General features: G+C 46.5%; 1 protein-coding gene across 3 annotated transcripts in view; it reads right to left on the bottom strand.

Moving 5' to 3' along the window:
• Nucleotides 1–15,977, bottom strand: part of LOC135918205 (clotting factor G beta subunit-like) — a 41,075-nt gene that overhangs the window by 14,427 nt on the left and 10,671 nt on the right. Inside the window, exons 2-3 of one of the 3 annotated variants that reach the window (XM_065451899.1) lie at nt 1,612–1,701; nt 1,049–1,162 (exon numbers count right to left, since the gene is read on the bottom strand). In XM_065451899.1, coding sequence (XP_065307971.1) covers nt 1,049–1,162; nt 1,612–1,699 — 202 coding nt within the window. In that variant the 5' untranslated portion in view covers nt 1,700–1,701. Of the gene's footprint in view, nt 1–405; nt 1,163–1,611; nt 1,702–15,977 lie in introns of those variants that run through there. The other 2 variants (XM_065451890.1, XM_065451907.1) reach the window with 2 other exon arrangements.

The raw sequence follows: 15,977 nt of genomic DNA on the forward strand, positions 1-15,977 counted from the left end.
AACCTATTTTGGATTTGTCACAAAAAGAATGTAGGTTGTTTATTCGTCGCTTATAAATGGGGATTCACTGTTTGATTTCGTGGGTCTATGTCTGCCTATTACGGCGAAAAACGCGATGCTAAACATTACTGTACTAATGCTCCTTTGAACACCACGTATTGCGAGTAAAGAAGATCGCATCCCCGAAAGCAGCCAAGCTTTAGCAATAATGAGCCCGATGACCCAGTCAGCATGACCACAAGCGCCCTTCTATGACAAGGACTACAAAGCACAAGCGAAAGGGGCGGAAGCAGCAGAGTGAAGCGTCGCGCGAAGCCCACAGCCGGGACAGAGACAAGGCGGAGGTGCCCACACAGCAGCCGTAGCGAATGAACAGCAGGCTGAGAAATCTCTTCTCGCAGTCACCTACTTTCCTCTTTCTCATCTTCATCATCTTCCTCCTCCTTCGGGGGCACTGCCTTCTTGAAAGAGAGCACCAGCTTCGGCTGTACGCCAGCCCTGGCGTTCTGCATGCCTTGCCTCGGATTCTGTGATTTCTCCGGCCTATAAATATCCTGCTCGGCTTCATCCTGTAAGGTAGCCGCGGTGTCTGGGATTCCAACGACTCCCGGAATGGGCTGAGCACCGCTACCCACTCCGTACGGCTGCTGTGCGGGTGCTGCTGGTTGGCCCGCTGGTCCTTCCCCTCCGACCGGTGACGCCGGAATTACTTGGGGTCCAGGTCCAGCTGGGTTCACCGGCTGCACGGCGCCAACTATTAGCTTCCTTAACGCGTCCTGCAAACCTGGGGGAACCACCGAACCCGGAGGCAAGGGACCACTCGGTCCGTTGACCCATGCGATCGCCGGGGCTAACGGCGGGAGATGACGACCGTTTACAGTCTGACCGCTAGTAATGACCCGGCCCGATGAGTCCGTGTACCAGGACTGTTGGATGGTGTCCGTTTGACCCTGGTACTGTGTCCATCCGACCCCGACGGCTGGTGGCGCTTGTCGCGCCCACCTATATGGTAATCTGCGCGTGCGCTTGACCCGTGACTTTGACTCACTGTTCTTCCTCGGCTCAGTTGTGGCCGGCGGAGGGTCGCCGTCGTCACGGAGCACTGCTGAGCGCTCTACTCTCGTAGCTGGTCGGCTTTCGTTTTCCTTCGCCTTCCGTAAGCCTGTGGTAGCGAGAGAGACAAGACATTTTTGTAAACATATCATCGACGAAGGTCATTCGGCACATAATGCATCTATCCTGGCCCATTAAGAGGCTATCTGACCAGATTGCAGGGGCCCGTAGTCAAGCGTAGTAAGCCAATAACACATATAACGCTTCGTGTCCCGTATGTACACACTGTAGGTCGCCGCCTTATCACGACCATGAGATACAGACACATTCGTACGACCTCGTAAGAATATAGCATGTTGACCTTTATAAACACAGATATGACCTTATTTTAAGCTAAGATACTAGATCATTCAAATTGTGCTCGTGCTTATTCAATTACACCTTCCAATTGGCTCATATTTATTACGTAGGAGAAAAGTACACGTCTTCCGTTATGTGGTCTCTTACTTTACGCAGTGTAGATTCAGAAATTGTGGAATTGAAGATCAGATAACTTACTCTCCTGTGTTTCAGCAGCAGACGGTTGGCAGGTGAAGAGGGCAAAGCCCACGATAATGGTAATAAATAGGTGTTGGGTGAACAACATGACTGCAAGAGAATGAGAAAAAGAAAAATAGCAGCACGTTAACGTGATAGGATGACAACACGTGAAAGACCTTACGGGCGTGCCACGGTAGATGGCTGAACAGACTAAACGTACAATCCGAAATGTGTCCTAACTTTCATGCAACACGCTCTTTCCCAGATAATGAAGGCAGGACAGCACGCGCTGATCCTGCGATAGTAATTTATGTCAACTCACATGTCAAGCTGTGCAGTTTTAGCGGGGCTTATGGTCTGGAGCTACTAGCAGTCGCATATGATGCATATTAAGAGTGCTTCTCTAGAAGCACGCTGATAACAGGAAATCGGAACTTTAGCGCACACTTGTACCCACCATCGTCGATTGAGGCCCCGACTCGATCATTGTTGAGCTTGTGAGGTGTGAATGCAGTCCATTGCAGCTTGCACTCCACTGTGTTTAGGACTTTTGAAGCAGATGGGTTGTTTGGAATAGTAGGCAGAATTTTGCCATTACTAGCGTTACTGTTCAAATGTTAACCGGGTTAGAAGACAATTATGTATTAAACAGTGGCCACGTATGTGTGAAAGAAAAGTTTCTTGATAAACTGGAATACACGCGAAAAATTTTTCACCCAAGAAACGTGACTTCTGAACAGAGTTGGCTGGCCACCACGATAATATTGTTACGTAGGAAGTCGCAGACGAAAAGCTATATACAAGTATATTTACAGGGAAATACGCCCCATTTGGCCAAGAGGCAACAGCCCGCGCTAGCCTCTAATCATCGTCGTCGTCTTCTCACTGCTCGCCGCTTCGTAATTGGAAATACTGTTCCCTAGCTATATATCGCAAAAAGGCGCTGGGCAGCAGATGTAGGCGGGAGTGCACATAAATGCAAACATCAAAGGAAAGTGCAAAATATTAGAACCACTCAACAAGGCTTGAACGCTGCATTTCGTCGTTGAACGGCTGGAGAGCCAAACGGCTCGCAATTAATCACGAATATTTATAGATTGAACTACCAAAGCAAGAAAAGCAGTGAAGGAACAGCGTGCCCGGTCTTCTTTAGAATGTCGCCTCATTTCCAATGGTGACCAAGCGTTCGCCGCCGGCCGACATCGGAGGAGTACACAGAAACAGCATCGGCACCCCATGATGTCGCCAGGGAAGGATACCTGTGTACTCGTATGATTATTTCATGCATGTTAAAATTAACAATATACGAATGTTACGGATCGTGCATATACCGCCTAGTTCCCCTACTCGCAGCGCCCCTTTTTCTTCACATTTGCAATCCCTACCGCTTGAAGTTAATCAATGCAATTTTATGACCAGCGAAACAGAGGATCCAGAGCGCCACGTAAGAGAGAGAGAGAGAGACGAAGGTGGAGCTCCCGATGGTTTCAAACACACAGAGACGTTCAAGAGGGGTATTCAATACTGATAACTTAAGACACACCTAGAAAGAGTGTAACTTAATTTATCAGAACTTCTCCCCTTTATTGCTTTCATATATCAGCAATAACCGCTCTAATATTGGCGTTTAAGCGGTATTTCAAAGAAGAAACAACTTTTCACTGGTATGGTCAAATGCTGCTTTTCCTTCGGTGCGGTTGCGAAGGAAAGGTGGATGGCGAATGACAAATAATAATGCCGGAATCGTTGGCGACGACATTGACTTGTTGAAGGCCGTTATTTTATTGCCAGGACATACATTTGTGGTTTCGCAGTGTTTTACATTGCAACAGAAATTCGTACTGCAGAAGAGAAAATTCTCTTGTCATCGGGCAACCGCATAGCAACAGTACTTGCAAATCTTGATACTTCCAGTTTCTGCGCCAACTGCGATCTATGTCTCAGAGTCAGTGCGGTGGAGGTTTGCTCACAATTTTACTGCAGGAAATGAACGAAACAGAAACGTCCCGACGCTTTCCTATCAGCCACAACTTTCTCTGAACGGTAAAAATAGAATGATAAGTGCGATAAGTGTGAGTGATAGTCATGGTAAGGTGTCGTACGATGCCTCGTTTGCTTGTGTGTTGTATTACTACCGAAATTTTCATGCCTAGGGATTAAGCGTTCTCATAAACTTGAATTGGCCTACGCGATACGCCTGAACACTACGGTAGGCACCTCCCTAATCATCACAGAAAAACAAAAGTCGGGTTTTAACTGCGCAGTATGTGGACAACACTCTCTGACGTCTGACTAACGCTAGGACGCTGCGATCAAAGAAAGAAAACTGGGACTGCACTGCAAGGACATTTTCAAAACGTAGCAGACAAAGGACCATTCACCGACCGTAGAGGTTTGCAGCAGTGAACCGGCCACTCCGGAGGTCCCATCCATTAGCGGCCGGGACATCTGAGAAGGCGCCATTTCTCTTCCTTCTTTCCCTCTGAGTCCCTCTTGCGCAAAAAGGCGCCACCCGCGCCTCTTGGATAGAAAACAACCTAGAAGCCAGCGCGCGTGAGCATCATCCTTGGGCGGATTCGGAGATGTCCGAGGAAAGTACAGGGTTAATATCGGAGTCCAGACACGTAGAATATATCCAGCATGCAGCGCATCCCACCGCCATACGCGAGTGTACGTAACGAATGGCCATCGAGCGACTTATTTGTGGAATGCCCGGTGCAGAGGAAAGTGTGGCCCGTCCTTTCGCTCGCGCTTACACGGAAAAATTCTTGTTACACATAGTAAATTTCTGCTGTTATTCCTGTTGGTTGAATTCCTGTCCATTGCGCTGCAGGTATATAGGCCTAGTGCGCACATCTCTTTTTTATTGATTTATTTGTTTCATTAACAAGATATTAAATCAAGGGGTTTTACTTGCAAAAACCACGACCTGATTTAGAGGAACGCTGTCGTGGGGGACTCCGGATTAATTTTGACTACCTAGGATTCTTTAACTAGCCCCTAAATCTAAGAACGCGGGTTCTCTTGCATTTTGCCTCCATCTAAATGCAGCCGCCATAGCAGGGATTTGATCCCACAACCTCGTGCTTAGCAGCGAAACACAAAAGCCACTGAGCAACCACCGCGGTCATTATCAAGATATGACAGACGCGAGTATCAAGACAAAGGTTAACGTCAGTATTCACCTGAATATAAGCCTCTTGCAGCAGACGATACGTTCGACAAACGCAGTGGCATTAGAACAAATACAACATCTTATTGAAATTGACAAATGGGGCGAGAACTAAATAACGACAAGGATACCGAGTAAACGAATCTCCGGCTCACCCAGGAATGCTACACAATAGATTTTATAACTACCGAATAGTTAATTTGATTGCCTGTGGTAGTTTTTTCCTCAATTGTACGTATCCTGCACGTGTATTTCGATGCATTAAACGTCGTGTATGTAATGCTACGATTCGTTTATATACCACCGTATTTGTGTTATCTGTTTGCCTAATTAGCAACTAAGATTTCTGTAAATCCCAGCTATCTGCATAGTGCCCAATAACTGGCAATGTATCGTTCTGGTGGTATTCTGTCATTACTGTGGCTCGTAAAGTTCGTATCAGTATTTCTGTAAGAAAATTTTATTTCGAAACACACGCACTTGAATGCACGAAAGAGACGAAATTGGTGGTGATCAATTGGACTTTGTATTTTAACATGCCCAGTTTAATTTGATCCAGCTCGAATTTGAACCAAGTTGATCTAATTTGCGATGGAGTATTTCCAAAGCACGCACCTTCTTCGTTTACGTGTGGTAATGAAGTTCTTTTGGAAGCTGACGTTTCGATCTCCCTCTGCTTAATTATACCCAATTCTTCTATCAAAATTTCTTGCAGATATATTGGCCATCGTGAAGTTGGTTCTTCAGCAATCTAAGGTATAATTTTTAAAGATGGCCTGTTGGTTTGTGTTTATACTACCTCTGCTAAGGGGGAGGGGGGTGCATAGGCCAGGGGATAAGGTCCCAAAGTAACTGCCACCTGTGTGCTTGTGTGTACTATAGAGCACAGCTCTTAGACACCTGTTCCTGTGGCGAGAGTCGGCGTCCCTCGTAACCCAGCAGATGGGCACGCCCAAGGATGAAATAGTGAACGTGGAGCACAGCAGGGGATGAAAGACTGCGATAGCGAAGAGACCGTGAGGAAGTAAGCGGTGGAGGAAGGTATGGTGAAAGCGTGAGAAGAAAAGCGTACTGCCATGCAAGACGGGCTCTGCGGCGACGATGGCTACGAGATGGCACCAGAGTAGCGCGCATCGTATGTATGGAAACAAAGCTCTGCATGCGCGGATGTCTGTTTGGAGTGGCTGCTGTTAATCGCGCCCACGCGTCACCCACGTGCTGCCTCTCGCGATCTCTAGATTAGCGAGGCAGTGGCGCCACACTTCGCTCCGTTTGCAACGTAGTGCACTAGACACATTGTCCGCACAAGACAATATATCGCGAAATGAAAACACGTATAGAGCTGCACTCGAATTTCGTATTAGAGAGTATCATATTCATCCGTGAATTTTGCGACGCCAACTCTGCATCTATTTGACTACAGAAGCTTCGTAAAGCCAGGCTGGGCAGCCCAAGGTCTTCGCGTTGTCATCCCCAGTCAGCTGCACCATTGCAGCAGTAATACTTCTAGTTCATTGCACCTGGAGAAACTACTGCCAACTATATTATTAATGCTATCGAGGATGTCGTATAGTCCCAAGTTCTCGTGAGCCTCCACCACCTGGTAGGTGCGAAATTTTGCTCAGCCATTTCAACCACTAGTCCAGCTAAACAGTTTGTTTCATGTGAATTCATTCGCTTCAAATGGTGGGTCAGTTCATGTAACCCAACTTGGACTGCTGACTGCTTACATTATGCTTTTCCCTGTTTCAGCGTTCGTCGGAGACACTGTTGTCACTGAAACCCTTGGCCTATTAAGAAATGAGCTCTTGTCCATTCAGGATCCTCGCTTGAAGAACCGCTCTCACTTTGGAACGGGAGCGTATATCTCATGAATATATCAATGCAGTATGCAGACTTCATCTTTATCGAAGAGTTACGTATACACCGCAGAATAGTGAGTGAGAGAGAGAGAAGCAATTTTATTTACGGCATCACGAGGTCATTAAATTAGCTTGCCGGTGGTCCAAAGGGTGGTTGTAAATTGCTTGCCACCCCCGTTTCGGCCCAGTTAGTTACCAGATTCAGAATACTCAGAAGTTTTTCGTGTCTGCACCTAGTGCGGCGTAGAAGCTGATCTCATAAAGTCGTCTAGCCACTCAGTAGATGGCCCTACGGCCTCCAGACGAGGCTGTGTGGATAAGCAGGTTCCTGTAGACGGCCTTAGGTCTTGCTTAAATTCAGTGGCGGTCGGGGCTACCGAAAGATCAGGGTGGTTGTGGCAGCGCGACCAGAGGAAATCGATGGGGTTTCTGTTGAAGAACCTATAGCAGTAAATATTCCTTCGAATGCAGCGGGCTACACTTCGATATCCTAGTAGTTTCTCGCGACAGCTGAGGAGTGTCGGACAGCCACGATGGGGTCGTTTTCTGAAGACTTTCCAGCACTGCAGGGCTCATCGGGAGGCTTAGCCAGCCCAAGTGCTCATGAAGATGGGGAGATGATAGCCGTGCTACTTTTCGGAAACAGTCGAGTGAGCCACCTGAGGTACTTTGCTTGATAGCTGATGTGACATGTGAGTGGCGTGACGTAACTCCAAAAGGGAATCGCTCCCGCAAGCTGTCTGCGACGTGGAACAAGGCGTCTTCACATCAGCTGATTATTGACTGCGACAGAAAGTGCGATGCTAGACTATCAGCAAAATCAGCCGAGATGCAGACCCACTTCTTCTGTGGTGCGTAGAGATGTTTACACAATGGACAAGGTCACTGCAAAACGTGGTCATTATTGCCCGTCTGAGATTGTTGGATCTTCAGGTGGCAGCTGCTGATGTCACAAAATTGGCATCTTGGCTTCTCCGAGCCTCTCACTTAATTTACAACAAATTATCATTATAATATTTCATTCTGCTAATGAGTGTTTGGTGTTTAAATTCTGAATGTTCAGGGCATTTCAGAGTGTCAGTAAACAGAAAGAGGTTCTATATTTTGCCCGTGGTCAGAGCGTTAACGCTCTTACAGGAGTGTAAATTTCGTATACAAGATTACTGTTAAAATTTTCTGTGATCAGTTTTCTGTTGACGCGTTTTTTAATCTTCCTGATATTGCATCGTCAGGTGTGGCAGATATTTTTCTTGCAAATCGATGAAAGCCACCTTGCGTTTGTTGAATTGGTGGGTGTGTTATAGCTTGACCTACATTTACCCCAGTGAAAGGTGCACTGGAGCTGTGGTTTAGGATGCCCCAAAGTGGCATAAGGGCTATGCGGGTTTCTTGGAATCACTTGACATTTCCTTATGAAAGAGCGTGATTGTTCCTATACTGTAGGCGAGCGTGGGCCGAGGCAAGGGCGGCCGTGGTTTGGTGTACCTGCCCTGAGAGACTCAAGTGATACAATTCTAGATCCCTGACGCATGGGTTATTACGCGGTAATATGGTTTCTGTTACATGGGAGCGCGAGATTTCCGCTAATAGACCTGACGGCCTCCATACTTTCCGGTTGAGCTATCAGCACGCCTTCAAGGTTTCTCAGCACTGCGCATTCGGCGTGGGATGTTTCACAATTGTTAAAATTATTCGGTCTGTCAGTTGCATTTACACAGAAGAATTAAGCCGTGTAACCATCGGCGCTTCTACGTAAGACTGTTGCGCGATACTAAAAATGTGTTTGCCCTGCGCGAGCACCTCGAAGATTAGTTTCTTTCTTGGTTGGTGCCTGTATCTCGGGGATTTGCTGAAAAGCCAAGGGCGAGAACTCGCAGTGCTAGAAAGGCGTTAATGCAATACTCATGACATAGGGCAGTTGAATGGCATTTTTTAAAGAAACGTTTATAATATTTTAACGAAATGCTTGGTCAAATAAATATAATGGTAATCAGAGATTAGCTACTAAACAAGGACATGGCAGAAGAACGGAAAAAAGAGGCCTTAAATGCTACTAAAAAAGTGCGATTTTCCGAACGAGGTTCCTACAACACATCGGCTAATGTATTGAAACCCGCAGACATAAAATGCCATGTAGAAGTGTCGGTACTGTGCATCAGCAAATTTTTTGTAGCAACAGCGAACAAAGACAATGAACATCGTGACCAACACCAACAACACACGATACACAGACCTCACGAACAGTTCGTAACAACGCGAAATTCCTTTTAACTGCAACGAAACCTGTTAACCAACGATGAAGACACCTTCGTTCCCCCAGAATAACACGTTCATTGTCGAATACTCCACGAAGCGTACGTTTAGGCACAACATCAGATGATACGTGGCATAATGCGCTTAAATAATGTTTCTCAGCGATTCCTTAGCTAACGTTTCGCAATCGTGCACTCTGAGACTCTCTCCATGAGCAGCGCTGTGTTAAAAAAAATTAAATTATGGGGTTTTACGTGCCAAAACCACTTTCTGATTATGAGGCACGCCGTAGTGGAGGACTCCGGAAATTTCGACTACCTGGGGTTCTTTAACGTGCACCTAAATCCAAGTACACGGGTGTTGTCGCATTTCGCCCCCATCGAAATGCAGCCGCCGTGGCCGGGATTCGATCCCGCGAACTCGTGCTCAGCAGCCTGACACCATAGCCACTGAGCAACCACGGCGGGTCAGCGCTGTGTTGCATTCCGAGAAGTAGAGAAACATTTTCCAGGAAAAGTTTACTTTTTTTTAATTCTCAGGGTTTACATACCAAAACTAAGATATGATTAAGATGCACGCCATCCTATAGGGACTTCCCATTAATTTTCGACACCTGAGGTTCTTTAACGCGCACCCAACGCACGGTACACAGCTGTTCTTGCATTTCACCATCATTGAAATGCGGCTGCCACGGCCGGGATTCGACTTCGTGCCGTCGGGTTTTGCAGTACAACACTAATGCTACTAAGCCACCACGGCCTGTGAGGTAAGACGCGTTTGTGAATACGAGAAATGTGGGCATAGTACTTGGACAGTTGAGAACGTATCTAAATCAATTTAATATATATCATCACAATTTCATTCCAAAATAGTTTGAAATATGGGGCTTAAGGTCTAAAAGGCAACTCAGGCACTGAGAAACCTTATGCTAGGAGGTTGCGGGATAATTCCGACCTCTTGGTTTTCTCTATTGCACTCGAGAAAGATGAACGTCAAAGGTATGCTACAGGAAACTTCCACTTCACGCAGGCGGACTATAGCCGCGTGTTGATGAAGAGGTCTGAAACTGACTTCTCGAAGATTTTGAATTCTCTATGACAGGCGAGCCGCACAGCCAGCACTTGCTCGTGTCAACATCAAATAATTGTGATCGACAAAGTGACTGTAGGGAAGCGATACCTCTTGCTAGGCGCACCGCGTGGAAATCCGTTGTTTTTGTTTCCTCCGATACGTTTTTCTATGGAGACTCTGCGAGCTTGTTAATGTCACAGACTCAACTACAACTGGTTCTGCTTATTCAAGGCGAATAATTCCACTTTACGACCTCGATATGCACAAGTTGTCACTGTTTTCGGCGAAATTATATGGTTTAAGAACATAGAATGATGTGTACTCCAGCAATAATACCATAAGAGGCACCATCAGCAATCAGAAGCCAATGTAGCTGTATCGTCCTCCCAAAAAATGTAAACAATGTATTTGCCAAATTCGAACATTTGGCACGACACCCGAAGATTTGTCGACCTCCAGTCATTGCCGAAGCCATGAACATTGTCTCGTCGCAAAAACTATTTTGACTGCTTCACATCTGCTAAAGCACAAAGAGAGCCCTTGTAACTTCACGTCGTGAAGTGGTAAATATTGTGGTCGCTCGTGAACTTTGGTGACGGCCGAACAGCAATGTGAGGGCGAGCATTAAAACCAATCTAATCGGGAAAAGTATATTAACTGCGAAAAGAAATCTTAAATGACTCTTTATTCTCCCTGAAGCCAGACGGAGTTCTCGGGGAGTAATGAACAGTGTTCACAAACTTAAAGCTTCTAACAACATTTAGCGTGTTTATTGGTCTGAGCAGTTAATGACCTCGGACAGTACTGCGATTTTAGCTAGACACCTCATGTAAGAAAGGTCTAGACGCTGCAATTTACCGGGGTCCACACTGCTGATGACGACAGCGTGCTGACGTCCGTTAAGTTTGGCATTTTTCAGCGTCAGTGACGACGGCAATACGTGAAGCAGTCATTACGAAAGAGGGCATTTCGCGGGAGGTAAACATGATCCAGCGTCGCAGGCACCCGCTGCGCTAACGCCCTTCGCTCCAGTGCTATCGGAAAATGGCCCCGACCGACACACCAGAGAGCAAATGGGCTTCACCGCGTACGTTTTGCTTATGTGTTGCGAACGCTGCGCTTGCTTCCCGTACACATTGTTCTGGGTTTCTCCAAGAAGGTCATCGTATTTATCGCTCGTGCACTTTGCATTCGGTACGCAAAGTGCGTAAAGCTCATATTGTGTTCAAGGTTAACAATTCTTTTCTTTCTTTATTTTTACTTCATGCCAACAAACGTGCCGCAGAGTGCTTGTCTTGCTTGAGCTGTTAACTTTCAGATCCCTACTTATGCTTCTTCGAAGACATCCTTCTTCGGAACGCATAACGATTTGAGAAGCCTATGATGAAATATATTTTCGCAACGTTGATGAATTAGTGCTGTTGCACATAGTTGTGACGTCATTTAACGTTATCGTTGACGAGTGTGCTTTGGCCAAAATTAAGAAGCCTTATCTAATCCGAATGCCTCATACTTGCGGAAACAGTGGTGTCCTCTAATATTTTTTTTTTCTGCTAACCGCGGAGCACGAAGACACCACTTATTCTACACGTGGCGTTCACGTTGACGCAGTGCCTCAGAGTATTAATATTTCTCGGAGTATTATTCTGACTGTTGTTCTGAATGTGGCTTCGCAAGTAGAAGGCGGTAACCAATGACGCAAGCGTAACCACCGACGCATTTGCGTAACCACCGACGCAAGCACCGGGCGGTCACCCACAGGGTTTTCTGTACAGACCAATCAAACACTATCCTCGTTCATAGGAAGTCACTTTTGTTTGCTTGAAAAACGAATAACATTGCCTACACTGAGCGGCTTCTCGTATCTAATTGGCTGACAAGAGGCGAGGAGAACGCTCAAGTGGAAAGGGATCCGCTGGGGCAGAGCCAGGGCACTGAAAATCGATAACCGGATGAAGAGGGTGGTGTCGGCGTCTGCGATTGGTCGGCTTTTCCTTACTTAGCTTGTGGTGGCTGGTCGAAAATCACGACGGCATGCAACGGAAGCTTAAGAATGACGCTAAAACTGACCCTCAGCAAAGAAGAGTTGGCAGGATCAGGTGGCAAACGTGCCGAAAGTGTTCTAAAACGTTACACGGCCACGCAAGAAGTTTTGTTATACACAAATACACCCATGCTCTCCGGCAGGTGCGAGTAGCCAGCGTTTCAGCGATCGGCGGCAGCCATCTTTTATTCCTTTCGGAACGGGGCAGCCTGCGGCTACTCCGAAGAAAATTCAGTTTTGTTCGGCATATTAATGCATCTTTATCGCGTGCGCGTCACTTTGACGCGGTGAGCTTGTGCGGTTTTGTGACGTCGCGTGACGGGCAGGTGAAGTGGGTGCAGCCCGAAAACTTTTTACCAATAGCCGGGGGCTAATGGCGATAAGGCGTCGAATCAGAAATAACTGTTTTTCTTTTTTCTGTCAAATCATGCATAAACAGTGTGTGCACATCATATCAGATGGGGAAGTGTCGCGGTTTTCGTGACGTCGCGTGACAGACAGGCGAAGTGGGGGTGGTCGAAAAGAGTTTTTGACCAATCGTGGAGGGCTGATAGCAGAATTAGAATAGAAAAGTTTGGAATAGTTTTACGTTATAGCGCCCATGATGTGGCTCACAAGCTGCACCATGGCTGTCCCCTGTTACAAATGCCAACGTTCTTGAAACCTGACGTGCTCTAAAATTCTTGCGTTTTCTAAGGCGTCGCTTATTCCATTCAGTTTTTTTAAGATCCGAGCACCGAACGTATATGAATACACGTGGCGTAAGCCAGTAGGAATTTGAAACGCAGCTCGTCTTACTGCTTTGGCGGTCACATTAGCGTAGTCGGTGCCATTCAAGGCCCCTTCGCAGCATTTATTTTTTGTTTTTATTCCTTCCACCCCCTTCTATTTTCTTAACTCTTTCCCCAGCGCAAGGTAGCGCCGGCCAGTACTTACGCTGGCTAACCTCCCCGTCTTTCTCTCGCTTTTTTTCTCCTATTCCCTTGCAACAACGCAGCACTGCTTCTCAGAACTGCACCCAACTGTGTAACGTTCTACCTTCAATTTCTCTTTCTTCTCTTAATTGCATCTATGCGATTCGCGCACAGCACATCCTCTCAAGCGGCCTCTTGCGAGTCGCGGCCGGCACTGCCTGCTAGCATTTTCCGAGAAAGGCCAAGGTCTTGTCCACGGCGGCGGCTCGTTTCAAAGCTCATCGTTGTGCGATCTATCCTAATCTGTCCGTCGGTAGGCGAAGGGGGCGTATTCCGCATGGAAATTAGTTCCGCTTCAACTACGAAGGCGGCCCTTGCGCAATCCATGCGATCCAAGCGCAATCCACGCTTCGCGCTTAGACCTCGACTCTGTAGAAATGGATGGGCAAAGTAACGAGATGTGCGAACTCGAAGATTGAAAGTTTGTTCGAGGCGTACTTATTTACATCGCGGTCCGTCGCCGTCTCGACAGCAGGCGTCACTCATTTCCGCGCGTTTGTGACGGAAGGCTGGAGGCCTGCTTTTGAGTTTATTCAGTCAGCAGCGTGACTGCCATTGACACCTTGGTGCTTGCGTAAGCTAACTTATTGAAAGGTTTTGGATTTGCTTCTTTTTTTTACTCGTTTGCGCTAGAATTTATGGCGATAGCACGGCTTGCATTCTGGCCAGACTTTGTTATACGAGCTCTTACGGGAAATTCAAGAAGTGACAAGGTCTTTTTGAACGACAGTAGAACGGGCTTCGGGCTTTCATCGAGTAACTAGTCAAATTCAGGCCAACCTCTCAGCTTTTTACTTAAAATAAATCACTCTCTCTAAGTTGTGAGATAGAGTTGTACGCTATATTCCTTTTTTTTTCGCAAGCGCCAAGTGCAGCCATTGTATTCCCCGCCTGCTTTTCCGCTAACTGCAAATTAAAAATATGGTTTAGAACTTGGCTGGAGCGCTATAGTCGATTGGCTATTAGGTTATGCTACTGTCTAAAAAAAATCACCTATTTCAATCTCACGGCGCCAAGAGAAACCAACGTTGCAACGAACGTTGCATAGGACGCAGGACGCTGAACATCGCTTTTTGCTCGGTTCGTTCGTTGTCGGTAGGTGCGTTAAGATACTTAATGCCGCATTCGGTGATGCACTTGACGAGAATGTTTCCGTCACTGATTGTTGCTTTTGTAGAACTTAAAAACAAGAACCACAAATTGAGGTTTCCAAAGAGTAAAATTAGATGGAACTTAACCAAGACTACGTACGCGATTAAATGCGCCAGTTTTCGAAGGCAAAAATAGCGATAGAATATAGAATAAATTCTAAAACAAGGAAAACATATTGCAGTCATATTGTCGGGTAATTCAACTCGGCGTATATAACTGACTACATCAAGAACGTGATGATGGAGTACGCGGACTTATTTTGACCCCCTGTGTTTCTTTTACGTACACCGTATAAGTGCGCGAGCGCTTTTGCATTCCGCACTCGTCGAAGGTCTCCTGCTGGGGCTGGGAATCGAAGTTCTACTAAATTTGCTTTCACTGAACCTTTTCGGTTAAAACCAGATTCCTGAAACTACTGAAACCAAGGAGGCTGTACACTTGGAGGCTGAAAGCGATAATGTTGAACCCTGTGTATATGATGCTTAATGGTACTTCCTCATGATCAAACTCTCCCCGTAGAGAAGGCAAGTATATGCCATTAGGTCTGATTGAGAAGAAAAGCATGTGGGTTTTCACAGCTGTGACTATCGCCACGAATTTACAGCCGCGTGGGTAGGAATGATAATTCGTAACGCTATACTTGCTGCAGCAGCGTGGGGACGGTGGGCTCGTCAGCCCGCCTTATGCGAAACACGTAATCCGGGAACATACCTCGAATCACATAAAAAACGCGCATAAGTTTGACTCTATCACTTGCATATTGAGCATGCGCCTTCTCGTATATTTTTTTTTCTTTTGTATGCTGTCAAAAGAAAAGTTGAGAATTTGCACCGGTGCAAGTTGTTGGCAAAGTTCGCTGCAGTGTATCTGCTTTATAGCACAGCCACTGATGACCTGTCTCTCACAGATGACTCAGTAGATAAAACTATAAGGTCATTCAGGACGTCTCTGGCACTTTCCGTCTGCTATAAGCACCGACGAGGCGCCTCATAACGACCCAAGCCGAAGGCCAGAACCGGGGAGCCCACATCACAGAAGAAACGAACGACTGATGGCCCTAGGCATTTCACCACTGAATAAGGGTGAAGACACGTGGAAGAAACAACAGATGAACGCATACGCAGCTTGGAAAGAAGCCACAGGAAGCGAGCGCGTTGAAAAGAATATAAAGAGCGACACAGAGATAGCTTAGACTTGCGAACCATTCTTTCAAATTCTATTTGCCTGTAGCTGGCGGAAAAGGGCTAATTACTACGGGAAAAAAATTAACTCTAAGCTGAATAAAACAAGTGGGGCAGTGACACAAAACTGAAAAGAGAGGACATCACTCCAACTAAGAGCCTGTGTGATGATGCACGTGTTTCAAGTCAATTATGCTCTGTAGAAAGTTAGACTTTGTGATGACGACGAGTTCAGGGGCGCTATAGCATAGAACTATTTCATTCTGACTTTATTCCAAACTCCTGACGCCAGATTTCCCTAATTACTGCGTGGGCGGAGATTCGTGCGGTGACTCGGAGCGTCGTTTGAACAGCCCAATCACATGTTTTATTCGTTTACAGGCCATCTTTATTTGCTTTATAAGCAAATAGCGTCTACCTCGACTAGTTTATTTTATCGAATTAGCTCACAAGAGGCGAGGCGTGCGCAGAAGTGTCGGTTTCGGTGAAGCCAAGCTGAAAGATAAAGTAGGTAACCGGGTGAGGATGGTGGTGCCAGCGTCTTTGATTGATCCGCTTCCCCTTACTTAGCTTGCGGTGGCTGGTCGTAAATCGAGGCTGCGTGCAATGGAAGGTAAAAATTCAGCGAAATAGAATCCTGAGTGAAGCAGAGTTGGTAAAGCGTCGTCGTATACT

Source organism: Dermacentor albipictus, chromosome 2 (genome assembly GCF_038994185.2).
Source record: "Dermacentor albipictus isolate Rhodes 1998 colony chromosome 2, USDA_Dalb.pri_finalv2, whole genome shotgun sequence".
NCBI lineage: Eukaryota > Metazoa > Arthropoda > Arachnida > Ixodida > Ixodidae > Dermacentor > Dermacentor albipictus.